The 13669-nt window shown below is 37.3% G+C and overlaps 1 protein-coding gene across 3 annotated transcripts; it reads right to left on the bottom strand.

Annotated features, from left to right (window-relative positions):
• Positions 1–8962: 8962 nt before the first annotated feature.
• On the bottom strand, positions 8963–13283 carry LOC140840982 (two-component response regulator-like APRR5). Of its 3 annotated transcripts, none has more exons than XM_073208125.1 (8): positions 12585–13283; positions 11798–11959; positions 11580–11710; positions 11337–11498; positions 11065–11203; positions 10660–10969; positions 9583–10357; positions 8963–9318 (listed from the first exon to the last, which is right to left on the bottom strand). In XM_073208125.1, exons 1-8 carry the CDS (start codon positions 12847–12849, stop codon positions 9217–9219), a joined length of 2046 nt encoding a protein of 681 aa, XP_073064226.1. In that variant the 5' UTR covers positions 12850–13283; the 3' UTR covers positions 8963–9216. The 3 variants fall into 3 exon arrangements, with proteins under 3 accessions (XP_073064226.1, XP_073064227.1, XP_073064225.1); XM_073208124.1 differs by having other exon boundaries at positions 8964–9318; positions 10660–10990; positions 12585–13282; XM_073208126.1 differs by lacking the exon at positions 12585–13283 and having other exon boundaries at positions 10660–10990; positions 11805–11951.
• Positions 13284–13669: the final 386 nt, after the last annotated feature.

The following is a 13669-nucleotide window of genomic DNA, read 5'->3' on the forward strand; positions in this document are numbered from 1 at the left end:
AAGGTTTTCCAGTTTCTAGATCATCACTTAATAATTTGTCCCAAAATTTAGTAGAACTAACTCGCTATATGCAAGGGATATCTTCATCATAGTACCCAAATTCTGGTTGCCATTTCCAGATCTATGGAATTCCAAATTCCATAGAGAATAAACATAAAGTTTTCTCATCTATCCAATGTTCAGTAAATGATTTTTAATACTTGAAGAAACATTTAACCAAGTATTCATGGATTTCATAAAAATTTCTGGCAAAATCTTTGCAGATGGACCAAATATCTTCCACCATATTAAAAACCAATTTGGAACGGGATAATAAAAAACATTTTCACAAATCGTTAGGAACCATGTATGTTTCCTCTTTTCATTTTCATAAAACAGAGTTTTATTAAAACTTTCAATATAATCCCAAAAATTGAATTTAGAACTCATTTTATGATTTTCAGAATAAAATTCTTTTTCAACTAATGTAGATATATCCCATTCGTCATTAGATATTATCATTTTGATAATAAATTTCGAGAAGTTATAACTTACTTTCTGCTGAGTATTACTGAAAAAGTGAGTTATATCAGCATTTTTTTGTGGATAACAGAAGATTTTCATAAAATCCTCTTTGCTTATAAGAACCATATACATATGATGTATTGGATAAGTATCTTTCCATGATAACCCATGGAGTTTTTTCCCATTGGATATCTTTTTCTTCTATAAGAAAAATTAATTCTCGATGTTTTGTCTCTGTATATAGAACAAAATCATTATCATCTTCTTTTATGATATTAGCATATGATGCTGAAGCTTGAGAATCTGTATTATTTCTCTGCTTTTGTTTCAAGAATTCTGAAATTCATTGTATAATTTATTTTGCTCAGTATTATTGGCCGATGAACTTGATAAATTCTGGGCTATTAGCCTCTGTTTACCATGCTGTGCAATAATATTAGGGGGTTTTCCCCTACCACCTCGTCTTCTACAAGAGAACTCTCCTCTTCCTCGAGAGTTCATATATGTAAATATAAACACGAAGATAAATATTCTCGAGTAAAAAAATCAGGTAAGTGATTATCTTCACCTTTTTTATAAATGATTTCAAAATCAAAAGGAGCTAAATGAACATGCCATTTTGCAAACATTTGCTTAGAGACATCATGTTTAAAATCTTTATTAAACATAAATTTTGCAGATTTGCAATTAGTTTTTATAATAAACTTTTGATTATATAAATCATCTCGAAATTTTAAAATACATAGTTGTTGGTTTTTTCATATTTTTGAAAATAAAGGGTTTTGAGGTGATTTATACGCCGGGACTTAAATTTTATCGATGTCGGTTTTTCAATAAAAAATGCGAGATTTTTTGGCAACCCGGCTAATAAATTCACAAATTTATTTAAGCAAAAACCTTGGTAATATTTTATTAAATCCTAGTTAACACTGATGGGCCTATTTTAGTGGCTTAATAGGCCTAAAGCCTTGTTAGTGACTTAATTAGTATAAAATATACAAATCCCACCCCAAAACCATACCATTGTACACGCCTCCCTCTCATTAAAATATTCAGAAACTCTCCACACCCTAGACACGGTACACACGAAATTTGGAAGGAGAAATCAAGCAAGGTTTGGAAGAAAAGCATCCTAAGGTCTCATACGTCAAAGTTCCTCGCATCGTCTACGTTTAATCGTACGTTTAAAACGCAAAGGCACGCCATAATTCTTTCTTTTCTCGTCTTTCACACCATAGTAAATATTTAAAATCGTTTTGCATGAATAAACATGGAGAACTTGTTTATATTTCGTTTTTCATGCATGGGTGATGTTAACACATGATTTTTGATTCACATAACTGGTATATTAATTGGTTAAAGGGGCTGCCATGATTAGGATATGATCAAGGAGGATTTACACAAGTTTTAGAGGCATAGAAATCACCACAAACATTGCACAACCTGAATAGAAAACAAGATGAACCAACTTGCTGTCTTGGAATTGAGGGGTTCGTTTTTATGGGTTGGTGGCTGGGCATGGGTTTGGTTGGGACCAGGGTTTGGCTATGGTCGTGAGGGGCCTAGGGAAGAGTCCTAGCCATGCTAGGACTCGAGTTAAGAGGGCTGGGAGGAGTCCTAGACAACAAGGACTCCACCCGAGAAGCAAGTGTGCAGGCGCTGGTTGTGCAGCTGGCGCAGGGTGAAGTAGCTCGGCTAGGGGGCTTTGGGGCTGGGCTAGGCTAGTTCCTTAGGGTCCTAAGAGGGTGCACAAGGGTCTAGGCAGAGGCTGGTGCGGCCTGGCTGGTTGCTAGTCGAGAAGGAACATGATGAAAGCATGGACATCAGGTTACGCGAGGATGCTGCCACTGGTTCAGTGGGTTGCTGCTCACGTCCAGGGGCTTGGGTTGGTCTGGGTATGGTCTAGGCGTGGTCCAGGGTGGTCAGTGGTTAAGTGGCTTGATGAGTCCTACGCAACTAGGAAACCTAATACACTTAGGACACCAACACACGCGCAAATGCAGAATTTTGAGTTAAGTTCCAGCAGGGATTGTGCGACTTAGGGGATGTATTTCTCAATTATAAAGTTGGCTGTTTATTTTAAAATGATGTCCAAAATATTTTATGTAATTTTTGGTGGTTCGGCTGATGTTAGGGAGGTTTAAAAAAAAATTCTAGTAATTTTAAAGCAATAAAAAAGACAGACGTTTCAACTTATTCGAGATTTGGTTGAAAAAGGTATTATTCGACTGGAATTTGTTAGGACTGAAAACCAGCTGGCTGATATATTCATGAAATCATTGGACTTTGAGAGTTTTTCCAATCTTCGAAAATCTCTCAGCATGTGCGTACAATGATCACACAAACATGTTGTCACTGGTGTTGCCAACACCAGTGACAACACCTTTCATGCATGACCATTTTTAAGATACTAGGCATACTGCATAATCATAATTATCCTATTTTGATTGTGCAATATGTACTAATGTTGGTAATTCCTTCAGTGTGCACCCCGACTGAGTACAAACTTTCAATCAAGATGCGTAAGTGCTTTATTCTCAATCACAGCCATCAAAGAATTGAGGATTTATCAAGAATCTCTTGAACATGTCCAATACGAAAATAGTGAACTGAGGAACTTGGGATTTTTGGAAAAAAAACAGAAAAAAAGGAAAAAATAAAATTTATTAGATTAGCAGAAAATGGAAAAATTTACTTAGAGGAGTCCTTTGAAAACCGTTCTTTTATTGTGAGAGCTAACACTTCTAATTCAAAATAGAGATGGAAAAAACTACCTAGATGAGTTCCTTGAAGACCATTCTTCTATTGTTCCAACACAGCAAAATTTTTATATTGCCCGACATTTCGATATTTATCATTTCTGAGGCATATTTAGGACATGCATGTTGATCCTTGTTTTCGTGAATTCATCGTGAACATTGACATATCAATATCTAGCCTATAACAGCTGATGAAAACTTGATTACCTAAACTCTGAATTTGAGTGACTAATTGTGTCAGTGAGTTATAATCGATGTGGGTTTTACTGGGATAATTTTCTGGAACTGTCGTTACTAGAGTTTGAATCAATATTACCGTTAGATGAGAATGCGGACAGCAAAACTGCAAATCTAGCCTGTAAATTATTACCGATACTATGTGTTGGAACTTTTCAAGTTTGCAATTTTGATTTTGATGTTAACAAAACTTGTTATTGTGTTTCTAACTTATTTACTCAAGTGTGAAGTTATTAACACAAGAAGCAAACTGGAAATGAATTCTGCACAAACTGAATTTATGGCGAGTTTCAGTGTTTTGATGATATCTCTCAGCTGGATGATCCAAATGACAATCCGCTAACTAGAATGAATAGAAAACTCAATTTGGAACAAGTTGTATCGCACGTCAGTGGGGCAAATCATGGTATAACTGATCGCTGAAGTACCGAACTGATTGCACGAAAACAACAATCAGTTAGGTTTGAGCAGTTGCGGTATTTTGGTCATATCTATCAGCTCGGTTATCGAAATGAAACGGATTCTGTATGCGTTGGAAAGATAAGACAAAGATCTACAAATCATCTTCAGAAGTCAAAGTCTGAATCGAAGCTTACAATGCTGATAAATGGCGATGAAGCTACTGGTTTTGCACAAACTGAAATCAGCTAGGTTGATTTCAGCACACCAGCTGAAACTGAACCAACTGAACCAGCTGCTGACCAGCTGACCAACCAACTGAAATGAACCAGCTGCTGACCAACTGAACTAACTGAACCAGCTGCTGACCAGATAAACTGAACTAGCTGCTGACCAGCTGAACTGAACTGAACCAGCAGTTGACCAACTGAACTGAACTGAAATAGCTGCTGACCAGTTGAACTGAACGACCAGTTGAGTTGACCAGAGTTGACCAGTCGAGAAAATGTCCAGCAAGACGAATTTGACCGTTGTAATTCCATAAACAGTACAGAAACTTTCCAAACGGTCATATTCTTGTGTCTAACGTATATATCAGTGTTGGAGCCTATAAATACAACATCTTGAACATCAAACAAGAGCTTTTGGAGAAGATTAAAAGCATGAACACTTAGCATGAATATATCAGCTAGTTGATAGCACAAGCCCTTGTGTGAGGATACATTTGAGATGCACACTGTAAATGATAAATTCCTCACACACAATCACTCGCACATATACAAAAGAGTTTAACTTCAAAGTTTAGTTGAGTGAGTATTTCACAAAGAAAATAAACTTGTGTATGTAGTCTTTGCATATGCGACATTAAACAATATGCTGATTGTGAGGTGCTGCCTATAATCTTGAGTGCTAGGAGTTCAGTTTAGGCAGTGTGTAAGTCCTAGCTGAATGAGTTTGTACAAATTGTTGTATAAATCAAATTTTCCTAGTGAATCCTTCCCAAGGGGAAGAAGGGGTGACGTAGGAGTATTTAAATCTCCGAACATCCATAAACAAATTCGTGTCTATTTGTTTATTGCATTTACTTATCATTTCCATAGTTTTAAAGATGCATTGTTGAAGCATTTTATGTGTTCTTCAAATACCAAAATATTGGATACCAAGTGTTTGATAAAATATTTCACCTAAAATATTTTTACTCATTCAACTTGCATATATTTTAAATAGTTTACAAAATATTTAATCGGTTTCTACGAAGAATTATTTCGAGAATTTTCCGCTTGGTTTGAACATCAAACTCGATTCAATTCACCAGTGTTTAATATTTCAAGAACCGAGCTATTGTAGCTCAACGGTGATCCCCCTAACCGATCCCATCACTATGCGAATTTTTTTTAACAGAAACATTGTATCAGTTTTTTTGTTATCGTTAGAGTAAAAGTATATATACATTGTTACCGTTGAATCCTTGTTAATTACTCTTGCTAATCTTCACTAATTACTTTCAATCGTTCGTTGCCCTCATTTTTTTTCCTTGCGTAAATCTTGAATTCTCTCGTAACATCCTCTCACTCTTTACAGATGGCCGACAATCAATTCGACCCGTTGGATATTCGAAGCGAAATGGCGGCCAATCGCCTCTGAGGCAACACCACCTGCAGAGTCTCCTACCAATAATCCATTTAAGATGGTGGTTGCTGCTCCAGAGACCATCCCACTGGAAGAGATTGCTCCCGGAGAACTAGGAAATCCCGTCGATATCGATAATCCTCCAAATTACGAGGCTTATCAGAGGGCATTTCACCCTCAACCTATGCGACGACGTTCAAAACGTCAAGCCGGGTATGACCCAGACTTTGTCCCTACCAAAAAGCCACGTACTGCCGCCTTTATTCTCGACCCCAACTTCTCATCTGGGGATGATTATGATGATGGAGACTTCCAGTTTGTCGCAAGACCACGTGCCTCGGGTGCTACAAAGAAAATTGCCACTACTACCTCTGCATCATCTCCTCCTAACTTGTTTGAGTCACATGAAGCCTTGGGTGAGCCCATTTTCTCTTCTGACGATGAACAATCATTGGCCGAGTTTCTCAGTCGGCTAAAAGAGGCAAAGACAACGAACCAAAACCCCGCTGATGATAAAGAATCTGATTATGAGCCTGATGAAGAAATGACTCAAGAATTTGAGGAGAATCGGTATGTTCCTGTCTCAAGTCCCTCATCCACCTCAGACTTTGAGAATGAAGAAAAAATTAATGACGCATCCATTGGTGCTGACACTGGATCAGCCGACGAAGATGATGCAGTTACAGTTGATGTTGGCATCAGTGTTGCCAACACCACAGACGACACCCTTGATGATATGACCTTGGTTCTGCCTTCTCAAATGCATTCTACTCTGAGGATGTTGTGGGCCGATGGCATCTTTATGGCCATCAAGAATTTGTGGAGGAGAGGAACATGAATGTCGAGGCATATGAAAGATACAACTTAATCTCGTTCCTCCAAAATCGAAGATTGCTCGCTAATGTGACCTTGGTTCTGCCCTATCCAAAGAGACCAGTGATGGAATTCTATAGCAATCTCACTGCTGCAGTCGGTGATGCAAATTCAGTGCGCTTTGGCCGAGTATTTTTGCATGATGCCATTTACAAGTTCTCCCCTGCTGTTATCAACGAACACTACGGGACACCGAGTGTTATTGAGGACACCCCCCGGTTGACATTGATGAAATTACCACCGTACTGACTGGGGTGTCATCACAAATTTCCATGTTCGCCCACATCGCTTGCCTTCAGCAAATTTGTCATCTTTCTATTCGGTTCTCCACAAGACGGCAATCCAAAATTGGATCCCCTCCTCCAACACCACGGTGGTCACTAGACTGCAGGCTTTTGTTTTGTTTGATATTGGTACAGGACTTCCCTTTGACTTTGGCAAACTTGTGTATCAGACAGTCCTTCAATTTGCTGAAGGAGGGCTCAAGTATACCCGACTCCCATTCCCTTCTCTGATATGCCAAGGAGGACGAGGAACAACTTATAAGCATCAAGGAGTCGCTGAAAATTGCCCGGCCTATTTTAAGGGAAACCGGAAACTGGACCTACCTTGTCGAGTTCTGGTGTTGCCACAAGTGCTGAAAACATGCCATCCTCCTCTATTCCTGAAGGGTTTATCTTACTAACCACTAACGAGATACACGCACAAATTGAATTTGGGCTACAACAAATTAAACAGGCAAAGGACGTCATTGCCTACTACGAAAATAAAATAGATGACTATCGACTACTTCTAGAAGTCTGCGTGCATTCTGGCCCAAACAGGGGAGATGATGAGCCATAAATGGGAGATGCTACTGGTTCCTCAGCTGGACCTAAAAGAAAAGATATCAATGACCCAGCTGCGGACTGAGTCCCTGTATTTTCTTGTGCTTCTCTTCTTTTATTGTTTTTTTTTTATTTCTAGTGCTTTGTCTTTTCTTGTTTTTTATTTATGCGCTTTTATGTTGTTCAAATGATGAGTAATGAACTCCTATTTCCTTTGTCTTCATTTGACTTATCTTGGTGTTTGGTGTAGTGAGTTAGTGTTGACAACACTATCCACAACACCAATTAACTAACATGTCCAATTCAGGGGGAGATGCATTTTAAAACTTAGGGGGAGCTAAACTGATTACAAGCTTGGCTGTCATCATTTTTGAAGTTTTGTCCAGAAATGCATAAAAGGGGTGATTGAAAAGAATATTTTATTCCTATTTAATCTATATTCTATGTAAAGAGAAATATTAGAATTTTTCATTTCTAAACTAACTTAAATTGGTCAAGATAATAAGATTTATCCCTAGATAATTTTATTCTTGGGATTTATCTCACATGTTTTAATTTATGAACTCATCTATAAGATATAATATCTCTCAAATATAATATCCTAGATTTGAATAGAGTTTCATTCCTAATAAACTTGTTGTTTTCCTTGTGTGTAGAATTTGAGTATCTATTGAAAGATATATTTAGGGCAAAGAGGGAGCTCTATATAGTAGTATATCAAGAGAAGAATTACGGGGCTTTTGGAGGGATTTGCTACAGCCGCTAAAGCTTTGTTGAACCTGCACAAATCCAATATTGAAGATTCATGAGAAGAGTTTGTGTGATTGATTCACATTATCGCCGTGTTGCTGTTTGGTATTGACGACACTCTGGAACAACACTGAGTGAAGTGTCGAGTGAAGAGTGGTGTCGTTTGCTTTCGAGCAACACGCCTATTTTGTTTTATGCATCTAGTTGTTAGTTTGATTTATTTTGATGTTATTTAACTCCATGGAGTGTCAAGGAATTCAGTTTTATTATTCTCACAAGTATTGTTTTGGTGTAAACGATTTACATAATTTTTTAGTGAATTTTTTAACCATAAGGCATTGCACAAGTAATTGTACTTGTGCATAATTTAATCTGGTGCTTATTAATTAAAGTTTAAGTTTGTGTTAAAAATAAATTTCCGCTGCATGTTGTGCGCTCGTGTTGACAACACCAGAGCACAACACTAACTTCTAATACACACAATTTATTAATTTTCTGTACGTTTATGAGCAGCATTCCTATAACTTACGTTTGCCCTTGGATCCCTCACATCCATATAATTTGAATTCTTTTGACTTTGATTCGTGTGTGTGTGAGCGCGTGTATTAAATTTGAAAAGATGACGTCAAGAAGCTAACTTTATGCATGGAGCGTGAGCAGGCCCTTACATCCGAAAGCCCAGGCGACTGGTATAACGCAGATTCATGCACGGCTGGTGATTGATTCTTTAGATATTGCTGGAAAGAAAAATCCTGTGATGTTTAGCAAATCAGGAAAGATTTTTTTGAGATATTTTTACTTCTCGGACAGATCCTTGCAGTTGTGTTTAAACGGAGGGAGCAAGCAATAAAATTTCATCATTTAGTATGGCGAAAAATTCTCCATAGATCACGAGGTTCTCTATCTCTAACAAAACTCCAAATTCACAATAAACTGCCCCTTAAAGCGATCCATAACTCGTGATGATGAGGTATTTTGGGATGATAAAACTCGTTCTGTGAATTTTTATTCAAGAATAGCATCGAATACAACATTGTTCCCTTGAAACAAATGATAACAGACATTTATTTACACTACTCAGAGCTGAAAATAAATACTTGCCTGCTCCCTCAGCACCGAAGGTTATAAATATACAAAGATTACATAAGCGATCATTCACATTATGCTAGTAAATACAGGACAGAAAATCCGACTACTTTTAGCCAAAATTTATTCGAGGCTTGCTTCACTTAACCAGCTTAAGTGTTTTCGGATTGTGGATCAACAAGTGGTTGACGAACAAACTGCCCCTTAACACGTGGCCGTTGCTCAGCCAGCTTCTTTCTGCTCTCGTATCGCACCTGCCATCAAAACCATAAATGACAGGTTTTAAAAAATTCATCAGAAATTATATAATTCATATATTAATCCATATATATCGTGTAAACACACGATATATAAACTTCTAGAATGTAGCTGAGAGATTATCAATTCATTTTGTTTGATTTGTACGATGAATCAAGAAAGGAAACTAATAATTCAAGATTCTTCATAACGCACATAATTTATTGGAGAAAATGGTGAATATATTACATCCCGAAATCAGTAAAAAATTATCATATTACCTTCTTCTCAAAGCATCTATCTTTCCTCTTCATCCTGAATTTCGTAAGAGCTGCTTCTCTTTCCACGGATCTATAAGAGGCCCCTTCATAAACATGGACAGCCTCTTCAATACCACATTCTGACGTCCCTTTAACAACCGAAGTCAAATTAATGTCGCTATTTTTTCCTGAACATTTGTTATAATGTTGGCTGATATTTCCATTACAGAAACTGTTATTCCCTATCTGATCATTCTCAGGATAACTGTGCCCTCGATGATCCAAATTCTCCAATTTTCGACCCTGTCTGTTATCTATCTGATCGAAAGCATTACTCATTCTTTGATCCATATGATTCTGAAATTGCTTAGAAATTAAGGATTGTCGATCTAACGAATAAAACGAACCCAGATGAGGGATTAATGGTTCCGTATGGTGTGCTGAACCTGGACTAGGCAACGGTGCTGGGCTCGTTTGCGGACAATATAACGAAGGCATCACAGAACCATAAGAATTTATAGCATTATCAAATCTTACACCCTTAACTGGAATAGGGAGAGATGTATGTCTCTGCAGAGAATAAGATGATGTTATTTCGGGTTGTCCTGATTGAATATTAGCCACAGAAACATGTTTTTGATAGGTCATTGTAGGGCCATGTGTATCGGAATTATACTCTGGGATATGATTGGATTGTTGTTTTTCGGAATTGGCTTCTTGGCCTTTTTGTTGTTGATTATTGTTACAAGTGCTTGGTGATTTCGAGTAACTCGGTTGCAGTGGCTTGTTTTTGTACCTGCATTTGATCGGACAAGGATCTGTTTACTATTTGATGAGGTCGCATTGCATCAACATCGGACAATAAATTAATATATATTCCGAAATATTACGTATTGAACAGCTTTTGGCATTATAATTAACTAGCTTTTTCTACCAAAGGGAACTTATACATCGCATGGCATTTTTACCTCATTATTTTCTTTAGTTCACCCATTAGTTTCTCTCCTATTTTAGGAAACAGAAGATCATGATTCTATTCTTTAATTTAAAATTTTGTAAACAATCAGAAATGGAAATTAGTAAAAAGTACACACCCACCTGGAGAAGGCGGAAGCATCAGAGTGGTTTAACCTTTGGTTCTCATCATTTACTTGATTCACAGATCCACTGGGGTTAGATCTTCTCAAAGAAAGATCCAACACTGGCAAAATGTCAAACTTGTTTGTGCTAGAATTTGACGCATAGCATCCAAAATCACCTTTACTATAATTACGAAAAGCTCCAATTAAATCGATAGCCTCTGTGGAAGAATTCCCACGTATCTGATTATTTTCAGAACTATGGTCATCAGACATCTTGTCTTGTCCTCGTGTTTTGGCATGATCCCTGTCTATGTTGGCCTCAGCCTCTAATTGTATAGTCAGAATGCCTATATTTTTATTATTTATCAGTCATAGAGCTCAAAGGATAAAAGGGATCCAAGAAAAAGAATTGGAATATTACCTCCAGTTCTATCATCATTTGGTCCCATACGAACATTCATGTCATTGGAAAGACATTTACCATTTTTTTGCTGTGATGGGAAACGGGCATGTTCCATATCTGCTCCCTCGGCCTCTAACTCTGGTTTTGTGCAGGAACTCTGCAGATAAAATAGGCAAAGATTAGAAGTCAATGTATTTTTCAAATTTGTTTTCAAGAAGCGGAGAAAACACACCATCCAAGAAAATATGCATACCGTCACAAAAAATGTAATGAAGAAGATTAAAATGTACCTGAGCATCGATTTCTTTTTCAATGCTTTCCCTATTTCTCTGAACGCAAGCCCTATAACCACTTGAATGATCATTACTAATAGCATTATTTTCAGCTGTCGCTTCAACCTTCTGTTGAGCTACACTCTCATCTGGAGGTCCCGGGCCAGCAGCACTATTTGCCTGATATAGCGGTGTGATATGGTGAGTAGAGAACATTAACATTGTATCAGATGACACTCAGGGTAAACAGATTGAGCTTACAGCTTGTTTCCTCCAGACGTGCTGCCACAAGTTCCTCAGCTCGTTTTTCCTCACTGGTTTTACAAGAAAGTCAGCTGCTCCTCTCAACATGCATTTATAGACAGTACTAACCGAGTTGTGTGCGGACATCACTGCATCACCAAATAAATGATGCTCTTTTTTAAGATAACTTAACTCGGATAAATTTAATAATTTGAATGCCAAACAAAGAAGTATACTTATTACTGGAATATTTTTGCATCGATGGTGCTCCATAATTAAGGTGAGAAGAGCGTATCCAGAGATCGAGGGCAATTTAACTTCTGTCAAAATAAGGTCTATGTTGCGGGATCTTTCTTTCAAAACTTCCCATGCTTTTAAGCCATCGGACACTGAAGTAACTGTTATGAAAAAATAGAGTTGATTCTCAAACATCAGCGGTTGAAAAAAAAAGCCATCCCCGAGCAGGAAAAAAATAGTAAACCAAATTCAAACTTGTAACTTTTACTCAGCCATTGGGTGAAACTATGTCAGATATTAAGAGGTGTGTATCTAACTACACCGTCAACGAATAAGAATCAACACTCAATGTATCATACTTCTGATTAAGTTCACACAAGAAGACAAGAGCTGGTTGCACCCTGACCATAACATCCACAGTGCAGTTGAATTAAACAAATAACTTGAATCAAAAGAGAACCAAAAATGCCAATTTGGGCGAAAATCAAGATTTCCGATAATGAAATCGTATCTTATACATTAAATTTATTTTTTTAAAAAATGAAAATTAATGTAGGGTGCATCATTTCATGGATTAAGTTCCAGCAAAACTTAATTGATGAGTACTAATCCAAAACAAGTCAAAACCCACAAAATGTTGAAGGAAAAAGATTTCCCCTAGTATCATCTAACAAAGTCAAAAAAGAATCTCGATCACCAACCTCCATTAAATCCCAATGATAAAATCTTCAGAGCAAAAAAAAAAACATATACCCCCACTAATAATTTTGAACAGGAAAAACCAACCTCTGTAACTGCATTTTCTGAGAAGGGCGGCAATAATGTGCCTGGTGGAATCATCAGCTTCCACCAACAGCACCCTAACCGCCATTTTTGGAAGAAACCTCTCCCACCCAACGACAGAAGAAGAAGAAGCACCCGCGGCGGCTGCGTTTCCACCACCTTCTGTGCTACTCTTCTTTTGAGATATTTGCTCATCCCCTGTTCCAACCTCTGTTTCTTGGAGTTCTAATTCCATTCCGTCTTCGCTGCTCACCACAACTTCCCCCATTTTTCAAAATTCTTGAGAGCATGTGATTAGGTAAAATCACAGCTGCAGGAGGAGTTGGAAAATATACAACACCGTGTACTAGATTATTTATCACCTTTTTCCAGTACATTTTCAAAGAAAAAATCTTTAAATGAGCTTCCATTGATCTTGAATTTCCTATGGTGACCTTTTACTGCTACATCTTTACCCACCTGACATCTAGTGGCTCAAATTTGTTCAAAAAAAGTTGGAAATTACAGATGATTCACTCAAGAACAAGCACTAATAACATAGATAAACATGCAATTTTATGAATTATCTTTTTCTACTAAGTAGATTCAATCAAAATTTGAACTTGAATTTCATTGTTTGCCATGTACTATGCCACATAATTTTTACATGTAAAAATGACAATCACACATGTATACTAGGAAAACATCATGTGCTAAAGTGTAAATAATCCCATAAATATCTAAATGACTGTTATGTACGGCCCAAGTCTTCGTTATTTTATTGTTTTTAAAAGAATTACTGTATTAGGCTTTTTAAAATTGGTTGGCCTGGAAGCAATGGACCACATTAGAATAAAGAATATGGCACTCACCCGAGATATTTTTTAAAACGAGATATTTTTTAATATGACCTTGACAAGTGGACACGATATATTTGTGGCCTCGGAGTTGTCAGGTGGCCAATGAGAGGAGGAGATTGACAAAGTCATCGGTTCGAATCTGGAAAAACTTTTTTTAAAATTGTGTGTGTGCCACGGGGATTAGAGGTCATGGTGACCGAATATTATAAAACACTGTTTGACATCTTTTCTTTTTCAAGATTCCCAAGG

The sequence above is a fragment of the Primulina eburnea genome, chromosome 9 (assembly GCF_022965805.1).
Source record: "Primulina eburnea isolate SZY01 chromosome 9, ASM2296580v1, whole genome shotgun sequence".
Taxonomy (NCBI): Eukaryota; Viridiplantae; Streptophyta; class Magnoliopsida; order Lamiales; family Gesneriaceae; genus Primulina; species Primulina eburnea.